The sequence below is a fragment of the Mobula birostris genome, chromosome 4 (assembly GCF_030028105.1).
Source record: "Mobula birostris isolate sMobBir1 chromosome 4, sMobBir1.hap1, whole genome shotgun sequence".
Taxonomy (NCBI): Eukaryota; Metazoa; Chordata; class Chondrichthyes; order Myliobatiformes; family Myliobatidae; genus Mobula; species Mobula birostris.
This window is the reverse complement of record NC_092373.1, coordinates 56,059,670-56,087,476: the sequence shown is the minus strand read 5'-3', so window position 1 is coordinate 56,087,476 and position 27,807 is coordinate 56,059,670. Positions and strand designations below refer to the sequence as shown.

Below are 27,807 nucleotides of genomic sequence, written 5' to 3'. Positions count from 1 at the left end.
TTTAGTTAAAGTACTGACTATGTAGTACAAATTATGTTTATGTTTCTATATAAACAATATGCTGAATTTTATTTCATAGTGCTTCTTTATCTCTTCCTAAAGAAGTCATCTTCTCAGGTTCCATCAGTCTTCCCACAAATAAAACTGTACCTGAAAATAACACAATTATATATATATATATATAAAACATTAGTGCAGTATGACTGATGGACACCACCGGTACCAAAGCACACTTGGCTTTATTATCTACAAAGTGCACTGCAGTAATTCAGCAAAGTTAGTCTGACAGCATCTCAGAAACCATTGACTTCTCGCACAGGGGTAGCCAGAAAATGGGGACACGACCATCTGCAGGTTCCCTTCCAAAGCAAACACCATTCTGACTTGCAAATACATCACTGTCTCTTGGTTCAAATCCTGCAACTTACTGACCAACAGCATTGTTCGAGTATGTGTGTGAAGAAGGTGGCTGTTCACTACCTACTTAGAGACAATTATGGATATGCAATAAATTTTAACCTTTCTGAGGATGTCCTCATTCAAAAAAATAATAATTAAAGGAAAAAAACTTGGATAAGCTTTTCATAATTTATACCTAAAAGTTTGTAATATCCTGGTTAAGATTTTTACTGTTATGCTGTCAGTATTTCATTTTAGCAGTTCTGTAAGCAGTGTGTTTTGCCTTCAGCTAGTTTTGGTTTGAACTGAGGTAAGGGACTTTATTGTTCAATTTAGGAATATGGTATCAGCCATATTCAACCAATCAGGATGGTGGAATTGGGAGAAGGTTCCAGAGAGTGTCAGACAGAGAGTTTTTTGTGAGGGATACTGGTATGGGTCAAGGTCTTTTTGGTGAGAGCTGGGAGAAGACAGGAAGGAAGATGGCTGAGGATACCATCCCTGTTGCACAAGATGTTTTGTGCAGATGAACGGCTTCAAAGAGGAAGGATTCAAAAAGGAGAACTCGTTTGTTCGAGATAGATTTCAAGCGACATTCGGAAAGTGGTATATGCTTTCACACAGACCGAGGGGTCCAGTGCGTGAGTTACAGACAACTTCAAGATGAGCTCCAACTTTTGTGCACATTTGACTGTTTAATTATAGTGGGCCCTTTTTGTTTCTTTTTTCTTTCTTTTCTTTAACAACTCTTTGGTTAAGTTAATGTTCATAAATATACTTTGTTTACAATTGTATGCAGTGTACGATTTGTTATTTCTTGCCAAAATTGCAGGGGAGCAGTAAATCACACAGCATTCACAGAAATTGGGGTTTGGGTGGGAGAGACATCCCAGCCTCACGGGTTTGGCCGGAGCAACGGACCAAAGTCACATACACCCTAGACGTACAGAGCCTGAGAAAGGTCATTTCCCCACCATGGAGTTCAGTGGCTGTTAGCAAGGGGCTAGCGAGCTGCATTTCCAGAGAAGGGGTTTTAAGTTTAAATTGAAAACTGGCAATGGTAAGTTCTACTGTTTCATATTCATGAATGCTGGGTATTTTCATATACAGAAACTGTGTCTTCAGCCCAATTAATCCTCTGCCATCATAAACGACCCATTTACCTAAATCCTATACTAAACCAATGTTATACTCCCCACATTCCTGCTACATAAGAGTGGCCAGGTAACCTACTAATCCGTTTGCGGAATGTGAAAGGAAATCAGAGCATCTGGAGGAAACCTTGCAGACAGCAAGGATAATGTGCAAACTTCACACAAACAGCACTAGACATTAGGATTGAACCCAGGTTTCTGAAACAGTGAGAGAGCAGCTCGACTAGCTCTGCCACTGTACATTCTGAACTGCCAGAAAAAGCAACTGCAAGCCTTTGTTAACATGATCATTTTTGAAATAGAGATCTACGAAGGATGATTGATAAGTCTGTGGCCTAAGGTAGAAGGAGTCAATTTTAGAAAACCTAGCACATTTATTTTTCCTACATTTACACACTTAGTCCAACGGTTGTGGAGCATACAGATCCCTTCTTTGTAGAGGTCGGCATCTTGGACTTCCAGAAGTGGTCCACAGCAGGGGTGACAGATAAGTTTGTGGCCTAAGGTAGATGGAGATGAGTTATTAACTTAAAACTTTTTGCATCTTCACTCAAAGAGTTGAACTGCACGTGCATGTAACAAGAGCGGTATAACTCATCTCCTTCTACCTTAGGCCACAAACTTATCGATGGCCCCTGCTGTAGACCACCTGGAGGTCCATGACGCTCTCGTTACATGCACGTGCAGTTCAACTCCTTGAGTGATAATGCAGAAAGTTTGAAGTTAATAACATCTCCTTCTACCTCAGGCCACGATCAATATATCAATCACTCCTGCTGGGGACCACTTCTACAAAGAAGGGATCCGTATGCTCCACGACCACTGGACTAAGTGTGTAAATGTAGGAGGGAACTATGTTGAAAAATAAATGTGCTAGGTTTTCTAAAATTAACTCCTTCTACCTTAGGCCACGAACTTATCTGTCACCCCTGCTGTGTCAATCACCCCTCGTATTTGATAAAACCAAGGGCATTTACATAAAAGGTTATATACACAAAAACATGATCTGGTTAAGATGGTGCTGGTGAGGCACAGTGACAACTTGCTGGCAGCAAACACAACTACTAAATACTTTATTCCACATAATTTTTTTGGTAAGCAATCACTGCCATCACCAGCTTGTAATTTTCCTTTCAGAGTTGAGTTTTTGAACTGCCTGTATGACCTGGCATTTTTGCGGTGTGAACTGAAGCCTCAAGCGGTTGCGGCATGGTGTGTACGGGCTGAATTGAGGCGAAGGGGCCTGGGCCTGAGAACGGTGAACAAGCCAATGTTTGGCTGCTGGAGCAGGTTTTGATGCAACAGATCTAAGGTGAGGCAGAGTCGAAGTGATGGGGGCCCAGGCTCGAGAGCAAGAAACAAGCCAATGTTTGACTGATTTAAGCGCCGGAGCAGATTGAAAAGGTCAGGGTGTTGGGGCAAAGTCAGGAACGGACCAGTGTTCAGCTTGCTGCTGGTGAGGGTTGCTCGCCTCTGCACTGAACTGAGGATGTGGCCTGCAACTGAAAGGCTCCTGGATCAGCTGTGACTGGCTTCGTGGCTGTGAACTCACTGTCGTGAACTTCAGTTCTGAATGTTATTTGCTTACTTTTATTGTTTGCACATTTTTTTCTGCACATTGGGAGTTTGATAGTATTTTTAATTGGTTCTATTGGGTTTCTTTGTTTTGTGGCTGCCTATAAGGAAATGAATCTCAGAGTTGTATATATTATACATGGTTGGATAATAAATGTACTTTAACTTCGATCATGAAAAATTATGTTTACTCAGGATTATGTCACTCAATATTAATTCTATATCTCTACTAAAAACTGGTTCTGTCAATGCTTACAATGTTGAAGTAAGGCGAAAATGTATTCCATTGTTCAATAAAAGGAAATTAAGTACTTAAAAGCAATCCATCAAGTTTTATGACTAAACAGTTTAAATCAGAGCAATATTACCTGTTAACTTGCTCTGTATAAGAAACATAAAAGGACGATTAGCGATGAATCGATCCCGAGGAAGGCTCATGACTGCTGCTGTCATGCCTACGTGCAAAGATTCAATACCAAAACAGTTATGTTATAGTGTCATATTTTGCATTCAATTTGGTATTCAAACAAGAAAAACTTAAAATTAATTTTATTCAACAAGAATTTATTAGTTTATGTTGTCTCACAGAACGATCCCAATCCCTAATAAATGTTACTTGTAACCTACTCGCCCTACATACCCATCAACTCCCCCAGATTCTACCATTTACCTACATATGAGGGGCAATTTGCAGTGACTAATTAGCCCATCAGCCCACACGTCTTTGAAATATAGGGAAAAAAATTAGTAGACTCAGGAAAATCCACATGGTCAGAGGAACAATGGTCAAACTGCACTGGAGGTCAGGACTGAACTCTTTTCACTAGCCCTTTGAGGCAGCAGCTCAGTCAGTCGTGTCATTGTGCTGCCCAATCAGCAATGATGCAATTCAGTCACAAATACTCAGCGTCATAGCCCACATCTGGGAAGAGGATCTCCTTGCTCTTTCCTGTGGACATGAGGAAGATACTCTCCACAGATGGATAACTACAGAGTTATGCAGTGATAACTATGGATGGATCTCCTTGCTCTCTTCCAAAAAGAAAGTCATCACCAGGGTCCTGAACCACCTTCTCCTTGAATTACAGTGTGGATTCTGACCTCCTAAATGCACATGATCTTCACCATGCTACAACTTCCAAGAAAAAACAGGGATCAGAACCAACCAGTATACATTTCTTTTTGACTCTACTAAAGCTTTTAACACTCAGTTAAAAGTGACTGTGGAATGACCACCTCAAATTCAGCTGCCACGGAGATTCATCTCATGACAGCCTGCAGGCTGTGCCATTATTAAACAATGGGCCTAAACAGAACTACTCTCAGTCAAGACTGGTGTCGTTGTCACCTTAACTCATGATACACTGGATGTTCTAGTTGTAATCTTCCAAAATTCTATAGATCCTAAAACAATTCCTACAGAGCATGTTTTAAGAAAAAGGGCGAAGAGAAACTGGAACTCAGATGTCTAACCCATACATGACTACTAGTAAAAATACTTAAATTTATTATTAAGTAAGTGAGGGTGGAGCATGGTGAAAAGAATTACAGCAGTAGGCAGAGTCAATATTGATTTATGGAAGAAAGGTGATCTTTGACAAATTAGTTAGAGGTTTTTGCTGTTGTAACTTGCAGAAGGGATCAGAAGCAACCTGTGGAGGAGATGTATTTGCGCAGGCAGCCATGATTAAATTGCCACAGAAGAGGTTTTTAAAGAAAATTAGAGCATATGAAGACAATATACTAAAATGGACTTAGGATTGCTTAACAGAAGAAAAACAAAGATTGAATGTAGAAATAAAGGAGACCAATGGGATCGATGCTGGTTCACAACTTACAAAATTAACTGGATGAAAACAACTTGTGCAATTTATCTTCATTTACAGGTGATATTAAGTTGGGTGGTAGTGCGAGTTGCGAAGAAATGCAGAGAGGCTTCAAGGAGATAGCTGTCAGGAAATGTGGAGGAAGCTTGACCCAAACGCACAGCAGGAGAGACTATTTAGCAGTGAGTGATTATTTTAATAATAAACTGCAAAATGACAAGCCACGAGGGGCTACAAAACAAGAGAGAACAGATACTTAACATAACAGGGCAAAAGGTAACTGAAGGCTAGGAGCAATGTCAGTAAGACTAAGGAATTGATAGTAGACGTCAGGAGAGGGAAATCAGAGGTCCATGAGCCAGTAATCATCAGAGCATCAGAGGTGGAGAGGCTCAGTAACTTTAAATTCCTGGGTGTCACTATTTCAGAGGACCTGTCCTGGAGCCATCATGTAAACATAATTGCGAAGAAAGTAGAACAGCACCTCTACTTCTTCAGGAGTCTGCAGAGATTTGGCATGTCATCAAAAACCTTGGCAAACTTCTACAGCTGTGTGGTGGAAAGTGTGTTAACTGGCTACATTACAGCCTGGTATGGGAACACCAATGCCTTTGAGCGGAAAATCCTACAAAAGGTAGTGGAGTCGGCCTAGTACATCACGGGTAAAATCCTTCCAACGTTTCAGCACATCTACATGAAACATTGCCGTAGAAAAACAGCATCCATCATCAAAGCTCCTCACCACCCAAGCCATGCCCTTTTCTCGCTGCCGCCATCAGGTAGAATATACAAGTGCCTCAGGACTCGCATCACTAGGTTCAAGATCAGTTACTGCCACTTAACCATCAGGCTCTTGAACAAAAGGAGAGAACTACACACATTTAAGGACTCTTTTATTTTTTATTTCATGCTCGTTATTTATTGCTATTTATTATCTGCATTTGCAGTTTGTTTAACAGTTTACAGTTCCTGATGTTTCCAGTTCACAGATCCTGTTTACAGTTACTGTTCTATAGATTTGCTAAGTACACCCGCAGAAAAGGAATCTCAGGGTTGTATATGCTGCCATGTATGTACTCTGATAATAAATTTACTTTAAACTTTGAACTGTTTGAAGCTAGCTGGTTCAGTGGGTGAACAAGGAGCGTGGATGAGATCTGGGTTTAGATAGGCTGCAGGTGATTCCTGTTAGCTGGGTGGAAAGTGGGAGATGCCTGCCAGTGCAAGCCTGACAGGATCCCCCCTCCTATGGCTGGTACCCAACAGCCACAGACTATCCAGATGGGCCTGATGCAAGTCCTCAATGAACGATGGATCCAAGATGAAACTGGATAGCAACCAAGACCTCTCCCCCGGGCCATACACTTCCCAGACAACCAGGTACCGCAGACCCCGTCCACAACAATGTGAATCCATTAATCAGCAAACCATGTACACTGGACTACCTTCCACAATCCAAGGTTTCAGATGTGCAGGCTCGGGTGGGTTAAGTGGTCCATGGGCAATGGGCTTGAGGCAGGACAAGTGAAACCAAGATGTGATACTGAGGGATGGTGGAAGCTAGGAACAGTAAGTGGTCTGATTGATGCGATGGGTGATCTTGAAGGGATCAAGGAACCAAGGCAAGAGCTCGCAGGAGTCCATGCGCAGGGCAGATCTTGGGTGGACAGCCAGGCATGATCCCTAGGCTGGAGTAGTCTAGCTGAGTGCCACCGGTGGTTGGCCTGGCAGCAGTAGGCATGGCTGGTAGCTAGGATGGCCCTCTGTGCCTTCTTTCAACCATTCCAGCAACAGTGTATCAGTGCCCTGGCAGATGGGACCTCCATCATTGGTTCCTCTGTGGAGAACAACATGGTTGGTAGCCATGAAGCGCTTTAAAACATGATAGATACATGTTAAAGAGGTGTGTACATTGTAGGATAGTTTGGCCCAAAGCAGATACTTCCACGTGGAAGGGTTAGAGGCAGCAAAGCATCGTAGAAACTTCTCCACTTGCTGATTGCTCTTTCTGGTGATCGTTGATCTGCGGATGATAGCCAGAAGACAAACTCACTGAGGTTCAGAAGAGGGAGCAGAAGGCTCACCAGAAATGGGAGTCAAATTGTGGGCCCTGGTCCAACACAATGTCCTGAGGGAAACTGTGGGGGCAAAGTACTTGTTGGAGAACCAGACCTACTATCTCAGTGGCTGTCAGAGGTTTGGGGAGGGCAATGAAGTAGCCACCTAGGAGAATCAGTCCACTACTCTTACGATCACCATGGCCCCATCGGAAAGTGGCAAACCAATGATGAAGTCCTTGGGTGTCGATGAACCCGGTAGGTGCTACAGGAGCCCAGAGGGCTGCTGGTTGAAGGAATTCGACTGGGCACATTGAGGGTAGTGAGTGACGAACTGAGGTACATCTGCAATCATGGTGGGCCACCAGAACCCCTGCTGCAGAAAATCCAGAGTCGGTGGATCCATGTTTCTAGGTGGCCAGAGGACGGTGAGGAGTGTGCCCACTGGAGTGCTTCGGAGTGTACGGCCACCAGCACGTACATGGGATTGTCAGATATGTCAGCCAGAGCAGGCTCGTAATGTAGTGCCTGACGGCTCTGGTTCTAAAGATCCCAAACTTTGTTTGGCATGCCATCTATACAGATGATTTCACAGGTCTACATGTTACACCTCTGCCAAAAGAGTAGTTTTTATGTTGTTAAAAAACATAGTTTAAAAATCAACTGAAACATGCACAGGCTATGAAACTGATGGAAGCAATCATGTTGATTACCTGTTGAAGCTGCTCCTTCACTCCCTTCTTCATTGATCTCAATAAACACCTGATGAACTGCTTGGGAAATGTACAGGTCACGTGAACCTGTTGAAATAAATAAGTATAAAATATTCCAGTTCTTGTATTTTAGGTAATAATTCCCTTGTTGATGGCTATATTTATGTTACTTATCATTTATAGGTTTTTCAATCATTTATAATTAATATTACTCATTCCCTCCACCCCACAAACCACTACCCCTGGTATTCCAAGGATCTATTTGGGGCTCTTCACATTTCTCATTTGTATGCCTCACGAAAAAATCACTTGAAGAGTATTATCTCTGGTCACGTATATGATGTCCATATCACATTTTCTGGACTAGAGAGGTCATTCAAATTTAATTATTGTTACTAATGTAGCTAATCACATTTGATAAAAATTATCTTTGCAATTAGTTTTATAGAGATATTCAGTAAGTTTAAATTCATGTGAAATTACTGACTGGTTGTTGACTGTATGTATGAAGGCTAGACTACAATACATTGTGGAGGTGCATAATTTTTGAATCAGATTTAATATCACCAGCACATGTTGTGAAATTCATTAACTTTACGGAGCAGTACAATGAAATAGGTGGTAATATACAGAACTGAATTACAGTAGGTATATATGTCTCGAAAGTAGTTAAGTTAAAATAAGTACTGCAATAAAAACAAACATTTTAACGAAGTACGGAGGTAGTGGTCATGGGTTCAATGTCCATTCAGAAATCGGATGGCAGAGGGGAAGAAACTGTTCCTGAATCACTGAGTGTGTACCTTCAGGCTTCTGTACCTCCTTCCCGATGGTAACAGTGAGAAGAGGGCGTGCCCTGGGTGGTGGAGATCCGTAATGATGGACACCACTTTCCTAAGGCACCACACCTTGAAGATTTCTTAGATACTACAGATAGTACCCATGATGGAGCTGACTAATTTTATACTTTCTGCAACTTATTGCAATCCTGTGTAGTAGCTCCCACCCCCATACCAGACGGTGATGCAGCCAGTGAGAATGCTCTCTACGGTACATTTGTAGAAGTTTTTGAATGTTTTAGTTGACAAACCAAATCTCCTCAAACTCCTGATGAAATACAGCCGCTGTCATCCCTTCTTTATAGCTACATCAATATGTTGTGACTAGGTTAGATCCTCAGAGATATTGACACCTAGGAACTTAAAATTGCTCTCTCTCTCTCCACTTCTGATCCCTCTACAAGGATTGGTTTGTGTCACCTTACCCTTTCTGAAGTCCACAATCAGCTCTGTGGTCTTGCTAACATTGAGTGCAGGGTTGTTGCTGCTACACCGCTCAACTAATTGGTATATCTCACTCCACTACACCCTTTCCGCACCATCGGAAATTCTGCCAACAATGGGAGTAGCGGACCACACGACCCAATTTACATCGGTGGTGTGCAAGTGGAACAGGTCAAAAGCTTTAAGCTCCTCGGGGTCAATATCACAAATGACCTGACTTGGTCCAACCAAGCACAGTTCACTGCCAAGAAGCCCCACCAGCACCTTTACTTCCTGAGAAAACTAAAGAAATTTGGCCTGTCCCCTAAAACCTTCACTAATTTTTATAGATGCACCATAGAAAGCATTCTTCTAGGGTGCATCACAACCTGGTATGGAAGTTGTCCTGTCCAAGACAGAAAGAAGCTGCAGAAGATCATGAAAACGGCGCAGCACATCACACAAACCAATCTTCCGTCCGTGGACTCACTTTACACTGCACGCTGTCGGAGCAGTGCTGCCAGGATAATCAAGGACACGACCCACCCAGCCAACAGACCTTTCGTCCCTCTTCCCTCCAGGAGAAGGTTCAGGAGCTTGAAGACTCGTACGGCCAGATTTGGGAACAGCTTCTTTCCAACTATGGTAAGACTGCTGAACTGATCCTGACCCGGATCTGGGCCGTACCCTCCAAATATCCGGACCTGCCTCTCGGTTTTTTTTGCACTACCTTACTTCCCATTTTTCTATTTTCTATTTATGATTTATAATTTAAATTTTTAATATATACTAATTTTAACTATTTTTAATATTTAATATTTGTAATCCAGGGAGTATGAAGCGCAGAATCAAATATCACTGTGATGATTGTACGTTCTAATACCAATTGTTTGATGACAATAAAATATAAAGTATCATCATCAAATTTCTAGACAGTATTAGAGCCGTGCCTAGCGACATAGTCGTGGGTGTAGAGAGGGTAGAGCAGTGGGCTAAGCACACACCCCTGTGGTGTGCCAGTGTTGATTGTCAGCGAGGTGGAGATGTTATTTTCAATCCGCACAGATTGTGGTCTTCTGGTTAGGAAGTCGAGGATCCAGTTGCAGAGGGAGGTACAGGGGCCCAGATTCTGTAGCTTTCCAATCAGGACTGTAGGAATGATGGTGTTAAACAGCATCCTGACATCGGTATTTGCATTGTCCAAGTGATCCAAAGGCACATAGAGCAATTGAGATCGTGTTTGCTGTGGACCTATTGTGGCAGTAGGCAAATTGCCTGCCTGCATCTGACTGCATCTTCTGGATTTCTGCAATTAGCTATGTATATCCAGATACCAAATGTGCTGTCGGTTTTCCAGTGTAACAACAATACATACAATTAGACAATACACTAAAAGCTTAATAATCTAGCACGTTATAGACTTGACAAGAGGTGGTTGAGTCATTCTGGAGGTTAACCTGATGTTATTTTGTGTGCACCCTGCGTGTTCTCCCGTGCTGTCCCTCTGTCAGCCAGGCTGCTCACTTTAAGCATAGGGCATGCAGGGTTAGTGAATGGCCAGATAACCAAGTTGTTGCTAAATTAGCATGTATGCATCATCTTCCCAGTGAAACGCCTCACTATGAGGTATATACAGAAGGAAACCTCATACATATGCCCTAGAATTTTCCATTTATCAAAGTTCAAGGATTTAAAGTAAATTTGTTATCAAAGTATGCATATGTCACCATATAGAACCATGAGATACATTTTCCTACAGGTACTCACAGTAGAGCACAAAAATATGACAGAATCAATGAAAAACTACACAAACAAAGACTGACAAAAAACAATGTACAAATGAGGGGACAATATCAATAAAATCGTTAAGGAGAGGATGTCTCAGATAATGGGGTAATCTAGGAAGAGTAGACACAGCCTCAAAATAGAAGATCTTCTCTTTAGAACAGAGATGGCGATGAATTTCTTTAGCCAGAGAGTGGTGAACCGGTAGAATTGATTACCACAGTTGGTGCAGAGGACAAGTCATTAGGTTTATTTAAAGCGGAGGCTAATCGGTTCTTGAATAGGAAGGATGTCAAAAGTTATGGGGAGAAGGCAGAAGAATGGAGTTGAGAGGGATAATAAATAAGCCATGATTGAATGGCAGAGCATTCTCAATAGGTTGAATGGCCTAATTCTGCTCTTCTGTCTTATGGTCTAAAAGAAGACAAACTCAGCAAATAAAGATAAATAATCAATAAATAAATAAATAAATAAATAAATAACGCTGAGAACACAAGTTGTAGAGTGCTTGAAAATGAGTCTATAATTTATGGAATCTGTTCAGAGTTGAGGCGATTGAAATTATGATACTGAGATACATCCTAGCATGCACTGGGACACATTATCAGTGATGGGGTCATTGGGACTTGGAAAGAAGTAAGGACCTTTTTCAAATATCCACCTCTAATAATCTAGGAGCCACACTCACATCCCCATCTACGTCAATGGAGCCATAGTGGAGTGTGTATCAAGCTTCAAATTCCTTGGTGTCCACATTTCCGAGGATCTCACCTGGTCCCTGAACTCCTCCATCCTGATCAAAAAGGCACAACAGCGCCTTTATTTCCTGTGGAGCATCAAGAAAGCTCACCTCTGTCCCAGGATACTGACGGACTTTTACCGCTGTACCATTGAGAGCATACTCACCAATTGCATCTCAGTGTGGTATGGCAATTGTCCCCTATCAGACCGCAAAGCACTCCAGTGTGTGGTGAAAACTGCCCAGCGGATTATTGGCACCCAATTGCCCACCATTGAGAATATCTACCATAAATGCTGTCTGGGCAGGGCGAAAAGCATTGTCAAGGATGCATCTCACCCTAACTATAGACTTCTTACTCTCCTCCCATCCAGTAGGCGCTACAGGAGCCTCCGCTCCCGCACCAGCAGGCACAGGAAGAGCTTCTTCCCTGAGGCTCTGACCCTGCTGAACCTCATATCACAGCGCTAAGCAGTATTGCACACATATTGTACTGTCTCAGTACTTTTATATTTGTGTGCTGTGGCACTTACTTTTTATTCGCAGTTATTTTATAAGTAACACTATTCTTTGCATTTCTGGTCAGATGCTAACTGCATTTTATTGGCTTTGTATCTGTACTCGGCACAATGACAATAAAGTCGAATCTAATCTAATCTAATCTAATAGGTTTGACTCCATCAAGAGCCTCCTAACCATTTCACCACAAATATTTCCTTAAATGTCTACACACTTATTTACTTTTTGCATAGAACCACACAAATAACACAGAGCTTTTCCAAATGATACTTAAGAAATAGAGGTTGCCAAGTACGGTGAGCCAAGCTCCCCGCTGGGCTGATATGCACTTTAACCTCAAAATCCAGTCTTGAAGACCTTTCAGAAATAAATAGAAGAACAACAGTAAAACACATACCGGCAATCCCTGAAAGATCACTTCCATTTTCAAATATTTCTGTAATATTGAGAACTTCAAATGGCTTCTTCAGATCAAGCTTCTGTTGGATTGTAAATCTATAAATATTACAGTGAGAAAGCAGACAGTAAACATCTCAGTCTTAAGCCAAACATTCACAATATTGCTGACTGTATTCAAGATGAATATTAATTATTTCATATATTTAAAAATAATAATATTGGTTAGTGCTAGACAGTGGAAAAAGGTAAAAAGATCTGTCATGATTTTAATGAATGGCAGGGCAGGCACAGTGAGCCAAATGGCCAACTCCTGCTTCCAATTCTTCTGTTTTCCATTATGACTGCTCTTGAAGAGCTGAGCATTGGTGAAAATCTGTTTATATTGAATCTTATTCCATTATCATACCCTCTCATACTCAGATGTAGGACTATAATATTGTATTCTTATCTCCAACCATTTGAAACCAGGTTCCCTATTCAAATCGTGGGATTCAATACAAAATCATTTCCTAGTTAACATTCACATGTATCAGGAAGTTTTATAGCAAATGTTGTTAAATAGCTTTAAAATTATACAGGTGTCATCATAAATGATATCAAGGCTGGCCAAAGTCCTACACCTACACGTTCACCTCCTCCCTTACTTCCATTCAGGGCCACAAACAGTCCTTCCAGGTGAGGCAACACTTTACCTGCGAATTTTCTAGGGCCATCTATTGTTTCCGATGCTCCCTATGTAACCTCATCTATACTGGTGAGACCCATCATAAACTGGGAAACTGCTTTGTTGAGCACCTCCGCTCCATGCCCCAAAAGCAGAACTTCCTAGTGGTCAAACATTTTAATTCCAATTCTCATTCCGACATGTCTGTCCATGGCCTCCTCTTGTGCCACGATGAGGCCACCCTCAGGGTGGAGGAGAAACACCTTATATTCTATCTGGGTAGCCTCCAACCTTATGACATGAATATCAATTTCTCCTTCCAGTAAAAAAATTCCCTGCCTCCTCCTCTCTTCTCACTTGGCTATCACCTCCTCCATGAACCCTTCTCCTTCCCTTTCTTCCATGGTCCATTCTCTTCTATCAGATTTCTTTCTATCCAACCCTTTACTTTTCTTACTCATCTATCTTCACACATCATTGTCTATCTATCCTCCTTCCCCTCCCCCCCAACCGTTTTATTCAGCTGTCTTCCCAATCCTTTCCAGTCCTGAAGAAGGGTCTCAGCCCGAAATGTTGACTGTTCATTGGCATAGACGCTGCCTGACCTGCTGAGTTCCTCCAATATTTTGTGCGTGTTGCTTTGGATTTCCAGCATCTGCAGATTTTCTCGTGTTTATGGTTTTATTTTCTCTTTCCTTCCACTCATTGAGCATTGTAACAGTTTTGGAATACAGTATAATCAAGCTCAAGCAATTTAGATGAGTGACTGTGATGTCAGCTAGCACTGTCTCATTTGTACAGAAAACTAGCCAGTCTGATCCTCTGTATCCAAGAGTGCAGCCACAAGCCTTCCCAGCCCTACCTCCTCTGCCCTGTAAAGCAAAATGGCTGCAAGCATTTGTTAGGCTCACTAAAATAGAGCCTGCAGTCTTTTCTAGTTCTGCAAATATATTCTGGTTGTTTATGATGGGAGACATGGAAATATATACATTTATATACTTTATGAATCCTTTTCTGCATTTTGTAGGTTTTTTTAAAATACTGTGGATTTAAAGGCCTAGTTAATTGGGCCATCGGTTAATCAGAACAGCCGCTTATTTGGGATAACTTAAAGAACAATAAGTAAATAATCAAGAAAATAGCTGGGGGTCCTATTGTTTATTTGGGCTGTGCTGCTTAATTGGGACGGGAGACTGTTGACGAACAGCTTCTAATTAGAGTCAGTTGTGTACACTTGCGCGGCTATTAGACACTACACCATTGATTAGAGTGAACAGTTTTTAAACAGTGTGTGTTTGTGTTCAAAAAGCAGTGATTTTTATCACTGACAGTTGGCGAGAAATGAGCAGTAAGACATTTCAGAACTATCATGCTCGCTGCATTTTGAAGCATTCAGTCTTTGAAATGCCAGAAACAGTTAGGAGAGAAAATGAAATGATTTCACAACTTCAACAAGTTAGGAACTACAAAGAACTTTAAGTTATCAACAATCATCTTGAATGTTACAATGAAAATGAAGATTTGGAGGATGCAACCATCAAAAGCTTTGTATGAAGCCAGTCTATTATCTGTACTAGGTGTGTGCACTGATTTTGTTCATTTACAGTCAATCAACAGAACACGGCAGCGTACACTGGATGAATTTCTCCATCAATAAGTCCTAAGAACTAATACACAGTTTTATAGTACTGTAGTAATACTGGTAGAGTTGTAATTTGTTCTGTATATCTTTTAAATGGATAATTTGTCACAGTTAAACAGATAGTTTGTCTTCTTTATATCTTTTTACTCTTTCCATGAAATTTTGGCTAATTGGGGCAGCCGCTCTACTGGGCCAAAATATACTAGTCTTGATGTGTCCCAGTTAACTGTATCCGCTTCCTTATAAAACTAGGAAAATTCCACCAGATTTAACATTCCGGTCAAGATGGTGCCTGTGTACCACGCTCCTTCGGTTGACATCTTCTGGATAGATCATGAAACCACATATTTCACTTCTTTTATGTCTTTCACATTTATTTTTCATCTTGGAGCCTGTGATTTGCTGTTTGGAGATAGTTTGGGTGTTCTAGCACTCTGCAGTCTCCAAGAGGATTCTGGGAGGCAGAGGCAGCGTGCGCAAACCTCATTGCGAGAAGGTTGCAGGACAGGGCACAAGCCGATGTTTGACTCTATTTCACCGATTGAAGCTCCCATTGTACGCCGATTAGAGTGGCGAGGGAGATTGAAACATTGAGGTAATTGCAGAAGGTGAGGGATAGCTGCCTTCCTTTTCATTGCTGGTGGCATCAGTCACTATCAGAGAGGGGAGAGCCTGCCACTGTGCCCGGAGAATGTTACCCAGGTTTTCTGCATTTTGGATATGGGCTTGGACCATAGAACATTTTTCAGTCTTATAGTCTTTTATATTCTGTGTTTTTTGCCTGATCTTTCTTGTTTTTTTCTGTGCAGGGGAGAGGGATTTGGAGGGTCAACATGCCTGTTCCATTTTGTTAGTTTGTGTGTGTGTGTGTGTGTGTGTGTGTGTCTCTCTCTCTCTCTCTCTCTCTCTCTCTGTCTGTGTATGTTTATGGGGGTGGTGGGAATTAGGGAGTTGATGATCATGCTGCCTTTCTTTTCTTTCTTGGTCTCATGACTACCTGGAGAAGAAGAATTTCAGAGTTGTATACTTTGATAATAAATGAACCTTTGACCCTTTGATTAGTCAGCCACTGCTGTAACAATACAGAAGTATTTCTAGGATGGTAAATATTGACAACCAACCTTGGAAGATTAACCTCAATCTCGTCCTCTACCATCGTGGAGTGCCACTCTTGTATGACTTGTGGTGTAATAAGTTTTTCAAACTCTGCTAAATCAGTTCCTTTTGGTGGAAGTGCCATGATTATGCTGGCTTCATCTCCACTGTAAGGTAATTCTAAAACCTGGTAGCTCATCTCACCAGCCGTAAAATAGCCTGCATTTGGATAAAGTATGAAGCACTTAATATAATTGACAATTGCAAGAATTCTGCCTTAATTTGATATTCAAAAGGCCAACTGGAATTATAGTATGGATGAATTTCAACATTATCACATTGAACTAATATCCAAAATTAATGAAGAACATAGATAAAAGTGGGAAAATATATGCACTAAGACGAAGAATTCTGTCATATATTTTAGAAACATCAATATCACCTCTAAACTATCCTTAAAAGAAGTTTAACTTGAGCTGAAAACAAATAGGAATACATGGTCATGATGGGTCTGTTTGCTGTAGGTAAATGGTCTCTTTAGTGCTTAATGAATTCATGAAATTTCCTGATGAAGGGTCTCGGCCTGAAACGTCAACTGCACCTCTTCGTAGAGATGCTGCCTGGCCTGCTGCATTCACCAGCAACTTTGATGTCTGTTACATGAAATTTTATTACTGAAGACATAATGAGATGCTTCATCAAATATACATTGCCACAAAAAGTGTATTGTAGATATGTGTATCCAGTCTTCCATGTAACAGCCTCACTAGTATTGACCAACCATTGTTATCACCACAAAGCATGGTCAAATGTTTATATTATTGCATTCTTTACAAGTAACTCAACAAAGAGGATAATGTGCATCACCATAAATATTTTAATTTTATTGGCAGTGGCTACAGCAGAATTTTAAGGGGTTCAGATGTAAGTGAAAATAAGAAAACATAAACTGAGGTGATATTGATTATTCAGGGCTCCAATAACACTCATATTAACAATATGTAATGGCCACAGTGCCCCAGATAAACAAAGGGGATCCGGGCTATTCTCTTGATTTGGTTTTGTTCTTAAGGGTTGTCCGAAATAAGCAGCTTCCCCGATTAATCATAATCCATTGTGTATATAATATTTGTTTCCATTTTATTTGTTGTTAAAATACTGAAGCACAGATACACAAAAGATGAATGTTCAAGGTGTATTTGGTGTTAGACTGCTTCAAAATCTCTGTGTACCAGAAATGGCTACAAAATATCAGGGTACCAGAATTGGCTACAAATTCGCCCCTTCAAGAACACTAACGTCACTGTGTAGTAGCACTGGCAAGTTCTAGTCTGACCCAGACTTGACTGCTTCAGAAACTGGAACTGATTTTTGATGCTGAACAGAATATATAGCCACTAATATTTTGTACAGTATTCCTAGAATAAATCAATTAGAACTAGCTGCAGTTGCACAGATGACTCAAAGCTTTGTGCCCTTCATGACAAAATAAATTAATTCAGTCTGGGTATGCTGCTGAAGTTGTCCCTGCAAGTGAGGTTCAATTTGGATAAATATGTTCTAGTATGGCTAATGATGGGAGTGGAGTGCGCAAAGTGGAGAATCAGCTGTATAGTTCTTTTTTATTTTATACTTGTATGTGGCAATAATAGTGCATAAAACACCCTCAATGCACCAAAAATAATTCTCACCAAAAATCATCTCTTTATTTCAGGATCACAATTATATTAAAATGATTCCTTTTGTTAATATTTACCAAATTTGCATGTCACCTGTTGATGCATCATTGGTACCTCAACAGCAGAGCCATCTTTCTTGATAAAATCCATTAGTCTTGTGTTCTTTGAATTAAATTTATGTTTCCATGTCCCCTTGAAGTAAATGGCGTTCACTAAAACTAGTTTTGTAAGTGGGCTGAAAGATTGACTTGAGATCAAGTTTTTGATTTTGCCTGAAAAAAAGTTAGATATGTTTGGTTAAAAAAAATTAATTTCTTAACTCCAATTATGACATGTTTTAAAAGGTATAGCAAGTTAACATGAAGAAGATCAACCCATCATCTTCCACCACCTCTGTATCTTCCGCTCATATCACATCTTCCTTCTTGGATATTTAGCCTAATTGGTAGATGCTTGTATGGTAAATCACTTTGCCCAAGTTGATGCTGTTACGTACCCCGTAACTGGGTTGCCAAACCAGCAGAAATGGACCACTTAGTTGGAGTCTGGATTACTGGAACTAAGGAAGTTTTATTAAAGAAATAAGCAACACGGTACTCTAATCAAAAGGATAATAAATGCAACAGTTCAGCAATGATAAACACACATGTACACAGAACTAGGATAATAGGATCAATCAAGCTCTATCGCCGTCTAGGGGTAAATGACCAGTTTCAAGTGACGCAAAGTTCAGTTCAATTGAGTTCAGTTCAGTTCACAGTAATCACTGTTGTGCCGTTGGGGGCAGGGGGGAGAGAGAGAACAAATGAATATTCAAATAGGATTCCAAACAGACCTTCGATATTCCTCGCAGTCAGCTTTCGGGCGAGCCCTTTGTAATGTCTTCTGAGGTCACCGACTGTGACCCCTCCATTCCAGATACGATCGTTCTTCTGCGGTGAACCCGGCACCCAGGCAAGGGTGGACACACACACCAGGTTCCCGCTGATCCGTACCTTTCTACCCTGTGCGTCTATGGCTGGTTCCGCGACCAGACCCCCCAAAAAAACTCCCACCAACTAGTGGGGGGGGCACACCGCTTTCAGGGTCTCCTTACCTCGTGGAGTCGTGTGTCTGTTGCCTTAGCGAACCTGTCCCTTTTTATCCCCCTGCTGGGGTATCGCCTGTCCATCACACTTCAAACAGTTCAGGGTTCAAAGCCCCGGTCTCTGACAATACTCGGAACTGTGTCTCCTTTCCGTTAATCCCTCTCGTCTCTCATTAACATCTCTTGAAGGTTCCCCCATTGTCCTCTTATCGGCATCAATCTTCTGATAACTGGTTCTTTTGTCACAATGCAAACACATCTGGCTGGTGCCCTTCCTGTATATCTATTTACAGGCAACCCATGATGGCTTTTCTGCCTCTATCTGCACTGTTATTACCAGTGTTCCCTGCGCAGTTCTCCACCATTCCCTCCTATTTCATGCTATTTTTTCAATAACTTTATTCCTAACCACATCTACAATTTCTTTTCATACACCCAACATTACCTCAGCCACAGTAGCAAGCCATCTGAATCAAGATCAGAATCAAGTTAAATAATCCATGGCATATGTTGTAAAATTTAATGTTTTGTGGTGACAGTGCATAATAAAAACTATAAATTACAATAAGTATATATTTATAATTCAATAAGTAGTGCAAAAAGAAAGGGGAAAATACTAAGGCAGCATTCATAGGTTCATTGTCCATTCAGGTATCTGATAGTGGAGGGGAAGAAGTTGTTCCTGAAATGTTAAGTGTGTGTCTTCAAGCTCCTGTACCTCCTCCACAATGGTAGCAATGACCTGGGTGATGGGAGTCCTTAATATTTGATGCCATCTTTTTGAGGCGTTGACTTTGAAGGTGCCCTCTTTACTGGGGAAACTTGTGCCTGTAATGGAGTTCACTGAGGCTACAACTTCCTGTGTTTTTTTTTCCAATCATGTGCAGTGGCCCCTCCATACCGGACGATAATGCAACCAGTTGGAATGCTCTCCACAGTACATTTGTAGAAATTTGCAAGTGTCTTTGGTGACATTCCTATTCTCCTCAAACTCCTAATGAACCATATCTGCTGTCATGCAGTTTTTGTTTTTGCATCAATATGTTGGGCCCAGGATTGATACTCAGAGATGTTGATACCCAGGAACTTGAATCTGCTGGAAGAACTCAGTGGAAGGAGGGGAACTATCCACTTTTCAGGTTAGAACTCTGCACCAGTTCTGATATAGGGTTTTGAATCACAGATGCTGCTCAACCCACCGAGTTCGTCCGTCAGATTGGTTGTTGCTCTGGATTCCAGCATCTGCAGACTTTGGTGTCTTCATTTACCTCAACCACAACCTTATTTATTTCTTCCATTGTTTCTGACCAGACTGCTGACCACCTCTGTGCTGTTCACTACTCAACAGGCAGAATGCTCTAATAAATATTCTAAGACTAAAAACTTCAATTTTAGTGCTCATCCTATTTGATATCAATACAATCACATTTCTCTCTCTATAACATCATTTGCTTCCAGCCCAGCCTCTGCGCATCTGATATCCCCACAGATTCTGCCAACCCACTGAGTTGCTCCAGCAGATCGTTGCTCCATTTTCTAGCATTTGCAATCTCCCATGCCTCAGCTACTCTGTTGCTGGAAAATCGCATCCATGCATCTGTTGTCACAAGACCAGACTAATCCAGTGCTCACAGCCCTCTTTCCATTCCCATAAACATAAGGTTACTTGATTTGTCCAACTTAAGTTCCACCCTTGTGGTTTTTGACCCGCTGGTACCTGGTTAAATTATACCTCAGGTTTAAATTTCACTGAGGTTCGAACTTCCATGAAATAGTCTAGGAAATTATACAAGATATTAAGAAAATGCTGAACAAAACTAATACTGCCCAAAATGTTGTGACATTTCACTTCACATAGCTTTATTCTATTCTTTGACATAGTTGGTCAGAGGGAGTGTAAAAAACTTAGTGTGAACATATTTAAAAACATAGAAAACCTACAGCATAATACGGGCCTTTCGGCCCACAATGCTGTGCTGAACATGTACTTACTTAGAAATTACCTAGGGTTACCCATAGCCCTCTACTTTTCTAAGCTCCATGTACCTATCCAGGAACCTCATAAAAGACCCTACTGTATCCACCTCCACCACCATCACTGGCAGCCTGTTCCACACATTCACCACTCTGCGTAAAAAACTTACCCCTGGCATCTACTCTGTACCTGCTTCCAAGCACCTTAAAACTGTGCCCTCTTGTGTTAGCCATTTCAGCCCTGGGAAAAAGCCTGTGACTATCCACATGATCAATGCCTCTCATCATCTTATACACCTCACACCGTAAATTCATAATTTATTCAATGTGCACTTCTGCCTACAATTCTTAATGTCCAAAATATGATGCTTGTAGAAAATGGACCTTTGGACTGAAAACACTGAAATCATGAGCCAGAAAGAGAAATGCACTAATTTAAGTACAATTCACCTACTCAGTGTTTTTGTCTCAAACATACATCATATTAAGGTGGTCAGAAGAAGTTAGAATATATCCAAAGATGAATGGAAAAGGGTGGAGACCTTATAGAATCTCCTGCATTTAAAATACAGCAACGAGCATTTGTATTTAATACTGTCTTTAATGTAGTAAAGCCTCCAGAGACACATCACAGGAGCAATGTTAAAACAAATTATAGTCTGAGAGTTCCTAGCAGTATTGAGCTGGCTGAGTTCATGGCCACCTCACCTATTTGGGTCTGCTGTTACCTTGAGAGGCTCTTTAAATTGTAACCTCCTGATCAAAGCCAGCTCAGTTACAATGGATGAGGCTTTGTGCTACGTCAGACCTCTTAGTATAAATGGTATCCAGTCCTGCAAGGGCTTAGCTGTAGAACGTCTTTAACAACTGGCTAAATAGTATAGTATAGTCATACTTTATTGATCCCAGGGGAAATTGGTTTTCATTACAGTTGCACCATAAATAATAAATAGTAATAGAACTATAAATAATTAAATAGTAATGTGTAAATTATGCCAGTAAATTATGAAATAAGTCCAGGACCAGCCTATTGGCTCAGGGTGTCTGACCCTCCAAGGGAGGAGTTGTAAAGTTTGATGGCCACAGGCAGGAATGACTTCCTATGACGCTCTGTGCTGCATCTCGGTGGAATGAGTCTCTGGCTGAATGTACTCCTGTGCCCACCCAGTACATTATGTAGTGGATGGGAAACATTGAACAAGATGGCATGCAACTTGGACAGCATCCTCTTTTCAGACACCACCGTCAGAGAGTCCAGTTCCATCCCACAACATCACTGGCCTTACAGATGAGCTTAAACTTAACAGGCCATCAGTTTGAATGTTTGGCAAGGTCTCTGACATTCCGTGTGAACCAAGTAAGTGTTCTTATTGCCATAAGATAACTGTATTTAAACAACTCACTATTACTCATTTATTCTGTCTGTGGGAAATACACAGATGCTACTCGGTCCTTAAAAGTTACTCTTTTTTATTTCTCCAAATTATTTTTCTGTCTCACGACAAATGGATCTCTTTGAGACTACATGGGTTAACATAATCTTAAACCAGCTGAGTTTTTCAGCTGGTGGACCAAAAACCAATATCAAACATATAGAAATAAAAACACAAGTAGTTAAATAAAAAACTAAAACATAATTAAGTTACAGCTAATCCTGGATTTAAAAATCAACCAAATGTACTTCATATAAATCAGTTTGAATTATTTGATTTGGGATAACTAACTGAACAAGGTATGTTCTTACAGTGTCAAGTCCTTCACAAAAGATATGCTGACATTTTCCTGCAAGCCCTTATTTGGAACTTTTACAAATCCTCCAGAAACCCATGTCACCCCGTGTATAAGTTAAGTATTTTTATCAATGGCTGCTGGAGCTGCTGGAAAGATCAGTAGTTGTGTGGTGTGGCTGAAATTCAGCTGTGGAGTCAGAAGGAGGAAACAGAGAAGGAACAAGGGCAGAAGCAGTGCTATGAAGGACAGAAATTCCAGTGAGGAATCAGGCTAAAACCCACTTAGACTCACACAGTGGCCTTCTGTACTTATGTTCAGTAAGATACTAGAAATACTCAACAAGTTAATCAGCATTAGTAAGCTCATCACTTGAATCATTAACTCTGGTTATCACTCTGCAGAGGCTGCCTGATCCACTATTTCCAGAATTCTCTAACACGAGGAATTCTGCAGATGCTGGAAATTCAAGCAACACACATCAATGTTGCTGGTGAACGCAGCAGGCCAGGCAGCATCTCTAGGAAGAGGTACAGTCAATGTTTCAGGCCGAGACGTCGGCTGTACCTCTTCCTAGAGATGCTGCCTGGCCTGCTGCATTCACCAGCAACTTTGATGTGTGTTTCCAGAATTCTCTCTTTGTTTTTGCCTTGTAGAGTCTGAAATCATGAAGCCATATGTGATGAGGGGGAGGTGGCAAGAAAGAGGTATACATTTACACAATTGTTAATTTGTAAATCTAACGAGGGTTTTGAACAAGGGGAAGGTGAAATGTGAGAAGTTGAATCAGATATAACTGACTTTTTCACCTTCAAAAATCTTCTAGTCACTGATCATATAACTTGTACAGTCTTGCCAGAGCTCAGTAAGGACTTCCAAAGAGCTTCCTAAAGTTTTACAATGACTTCCACCAGGACTGCAGTCAAGTGACACGACTGTTTGAGGAACAAATGTTCAGCCAGTGCTAGTCAGCTTCAGCTAGTGCTAAGCACTAACACAGGACCCTGTGGATAAGGGTTAAGGCAATGTACAATATAGTTCTAGCTCTAGCTGCTTACTTAATGAGGGGTTGTATCAATTTTCTGTGCTTATTGCAGAGTGCAAATGTCACTTCACTCTTCAAGAAGGGAGAAAGGCAGAAGAAAGGAAACTATAGGCCAGTTAGTTTGATGTCAGTGGTTGGGAAGATGTTGGAGTCAATTAATAAGAAGGAGGTCTCATCGTACTTGGGAGGTACATGATAAAATAGGCCATAGTCAGCATGGTTTCCTCAAGGGAAAATCTTTCTGACAAATCTGGAATTCTTTGAAGAAGTAACAAGCAGGATAGACAAAGGGGAATCGGTTAATATTGTGTACTTGGATTTTCAGAAGACCTTTGACAAGGTGCCACATATGAGGCTGCAGGGAAGATTCTGGTATGGATAAAGCAGTGGCTGATTGGCAGGAGGCAAAGAGTGGGAATAAACGGAGCCTTTTCTGTCTGGTTGCCCATGACTAGTAGTGTTCCACAGTGGTCTGTGTTGTGACTGATACTTTTTATGTAATTTGGATTTGTCAGTGATTTGGCTGATGGAATTAATGGCTATGTTACAAAGTTTGCAGATGATATGAAGATAGCTGAACGGGCAGGTAGTTTTGAGGAAGTAGAGAGGCTACAGGAGGACTTAGATTAGGAGAATGGGTAAAGAAATGGTAGATGTGATACAGTGTCAGAAAGTATATAGGCCATGCACTTTGGTAGAAGAAATAGAAGCGTTGAATATTTTCTAAATGGAGAGAAAGTACAAAAAACTGAGATGCAAAGGGACTTGGGAGTCCTTGGGCAGGATTCCCTAACGATTAATTTGCAGGTTTAGCCTGTGGTGTGGAAGTCAAATACAATGTTAGCATTAATTTCAAGAGGACTAGAATATAAAAGCAAGAATGTAATGTTGAGATTTTATAAAGCACCAGTGAAGCCTCATTTGGAGTATTGTGATCAGCTTTGGGCCCCTTATCTTAGAAAGGATGTGCTGAAAATAGAGAGGGTTCAAAATGATTGAAAGTTCACGAAAATGACTCCAAGATTAAATGGCTTGTCATATGAAGAGCATCTGATGACTCTGGGTTGTATTCACTGGAATTCAGAAAAATGAGGGCTGACCTCATTGAAACCTTTCAAATAGTACAAGGCCTTGACAGAGCGGATGTGGAGAAGATGTTTCCTAAGGTGGGAGAGTCTAAGACCAGCAGACAAAGACTCAAAATAGAAGGACGTCCTTTTAGAACAGAGAGGTGGAGGAATTTCTTTAACCAGAGGGTAAAGAATCTATGGAGGCCAAGTCTTTATATATATTTAAGGCAGAGGCTGATAGATTCATGATTGGTCGGGGCATGAAGGGATACAGGAGAAGACAGGAGATTGGGGCTGAGAGGAAAATTGGATCAGTCATGATGGGCCAAATGGCCTAATTCTGCTCCTATATGGTATTATAGGATTAAATAGGCACCAATTAATGAAACATCAAGATCTCAGCACAAGCCAATTTAGCCTGTTTGATCTGTAAACTGAGGTGGTGTGCTGATATATTTCCATGTCACAAAAAAGATACATAAGACAATAAGACATAGGAGCAGAATTAGGCCATTCAGCTCATCTAGACAGCTCTGCCATTTGATCAGAGTTGGATTATTATTCTTCTCAAACCCACTCTCCTGCCTTCTTCCCATAACCTTTGATGCCCTTCCTAACCAAGACACTATCAACCTCCCCTTTAAATATATCTAATGACTTGGCCGCCTCGGCTGCCTGTGGCAATGGATTCCACAGATTCACCACTCTCTGGCTAAATAAATTCCTCCTCATCTCTGTTTCTGAAGGAACATCCTTATATTCTGAGGCTGAGCCCTCTAGTCCTAGACTCCCCCGCTATTGGAAATATTCTCTCCATGCCCACTCTACCTAACCTTTCAATATTCAATAGGTTTCAATTTGATCCCTTCCACTCCTATTCTTCTAAAAGCTCCTGTGAGTAGAGGCCCAGAGCCATCAACCTCTTCTTATATGTTAACCATTCCATTCCTAGGTTCATTTTCATGAACTCCTCTAGACCTTCTCCATTGCCAGCACATCCTTTCGTAGATAAAGGGCCCCAAGCTGCTCACAATACTCTGAACGTGGTCTGACTAATGCCTTGTTATCAATGCTAAAGGAGTCCAAGCCAATGTTTGAGGCTCTGTCAAGGGGAAGTTACTGGAGTGGATTCACAAAAGCAGGGGTTCTGCCATCCTCCAGTGTATCAGCTATACTCTTTGCAGATCAATATGGTTTGAGCAGTATTTCAGCTTCTCATGGTTAGAGACTTAACAACTCTATTTATGCAACTGTGTGCGGAGCCCTGTGTTTTGAAGCCTCAAGGAGTTAACTGGGGCTTGTAATGTTGTCCACTTTATTTCACTGTATTGGTGGACACTCCCTAAAGAACTGTGGAGACATGTAATATTTGCATATAGGTTTGAAAGATTATTTTCACATGTGTTGTAATGAGAACAGGACACACTTTCCAGAGTGCATATTAAAGTATCTTCTCCATCCTAAACACGAGGAAATCTGCAGATGCTGAATAAGCAATACACACACAAAGTGCTAGTGAACGCAGCAGGCCAGGCAGCATCTATAGGAAGAGGTACAGTCGACGCTTCAGAGAAGGGTCTCGGCCCGAAACGTCGACTATACCTCTTCCTATAGATGCTACCTGGCCTGCTGCGTTCTCCATCCTAAGCAGGAATGCTTCCATTACAGCTGAATTATGTTAATAATTATCAGGAAATGATTGCACTTACCATTGGTTTCATTAGCTACCCATGTATTAATAATGTTGGCAGCAGATGTGAAATCTTGAAAATTTACTGTCCTTACAGTGTTATTAAAGAATTCCTGAATGTTGTGGAGATATTGTTGAGAAATAGGGTATCCATTCTGAATGTAAATTGCATTGGCAAGTTTTAGCTTGTATTTCTCACTGCTAGTGGAGATGATTTTGGATTGCTTTTTCAACATAGAAAATTCTTCACCTAAAATTGGAAAATTGGAATCATAATCTTTTAGAATACAAATTTTAAATATATATAAGCAAAAAGGAAAAGCAAATTTATCATGCATTTGCAAATCAATTTTAATATAGATTACATTTTGGTCTGCAAATTGGATACTGATGATCAGTGATTTGAAACGTGATTTTCTCTTATATCCAGCATTTTCTTTTTCACTTCTAATTTACAGTTCTTTGTTGCTTATTTTACTTACCTTCTTGTGCTTCATTGAAATGTAAACCTTTCCTTAACTGCTGCAAAGTCGTCCTTCTGGCACCCAGTGCTATCATCCCAAGGCCAAGACTGATAGACATGGGTGAATAAATAAGATTTTTGTCCCACTGTACAGAGCGTATAGCATGGTACAGATCAACTGTAAATTCAGTTTTAATATCATTATGAGAAGCATCAGAGGCACAATTTGTCATCTCTTCACAGAGGAAGAGGAGACTGCCAAACAACAATATTCTCATTACTGTGGGAGAAATACAAAAAGAATATTTAAAGGTGTACTTCTAAACATTGTTCATTGCTACAATGAACAGCTTCATCTAACAGAAGAGTATTATAGAAATCAGTATTTTCACATAACTACTCTACAAAAACATTACTGCTCAAATAATTGCTATTAACGATAGTATATTTCACATTTATAGATCAAGATAAAAGTACATATGAACCAGATGGATTTTAACAGCACTATCTTTTGAAGAAAAATAGTTTTGTAGTCAGGATAAGTAGTCATTAATTTTATACTGTGCGCAGTATGCACGACAAAAATTACCCAAAGAGGACAAATACACATACAAATACTTGGTCTCCTTTTACTCTACCTTTCACCAGCATACTTGTTTCGATAATATGATCCACCGTGCGGATTTTGGCAATGTTGTCAGCAATGCCTAATGCTAGTAATGTATTAAATCCCGAGTAACTGATGCAGAGATCGCCAAGGACATAAACACAGTAGCTGACTTTTTTACATCAATAATAGGTGGCTTGCAAATAAATGGTTGGAAAACAGGAACATTTTATTGTAGATTTTACTATGAAGAACTAACTGGTGCTCAATAATACCCAGTTGGAATCATTACCTTTGGTTTTTATGCCTCAGAATTTATGTTTTAGAAACAACCTTCATCCTTTATCAGCAAATCCATGAACATTAATCTGTTACCACTGGGATAGGCTGTCAGTGAGTGGCTGGGAAGAAGGGATGCAAAAGGAGCTTGTTTTGCTGTTGTTGTTGTTGCTGCTGCAGCTTGTGCTGTTCTGTGGAACATTGTGAGCATGCTAAATTGACACCGGAATGTATGGCAACACTTGCTTGCCGCTCCCATCACATCCTTGGGTGTGCTGGTTGACACATTTCACTGTATGCTTTGTTGTACATGTGATAATTAAGTCTTAATCTGAATCTGAGATGTCCTGAGGTTA

The 27,807-nt window shown here is 40.8% G+C and overlaps 1 protein-coding gene across 1 annotated transcript; it reads right to left on the bottom strand.

The window, feature by feature from the left end:
• Positions 1 to 73: 73 nt before the first annotated feature.
• Positions 74 to 27,216, bottom strand: LOC140195914 (serpin I2-like). The gene is made up of 9 exons (XM_072254583.1): positions 27,204 to 27,216; positions 26,585 to 26,845; positions 26,122 to 26,352; positions 17,586 to 17,780; positions 15,856 to 16,048; positions 12,427 to 12,524; positions 7,725 to 7,811; positions 3,497 to 3,583; positions 74 to 150 (listed from the first exon to the last, which is right to left on the bottom strand). The coding sequence occupies exons 1-9, from the start codon at positions 27,214 to 27,216 to the stop codon at positions 74 to 76; spliced, it is 1,242 nt and encodes a 413-aa protein (XP_072110684.1).
• Between the last annotated feature and the right edge of the window lie 591 nt (positions 27,217 to 27,807).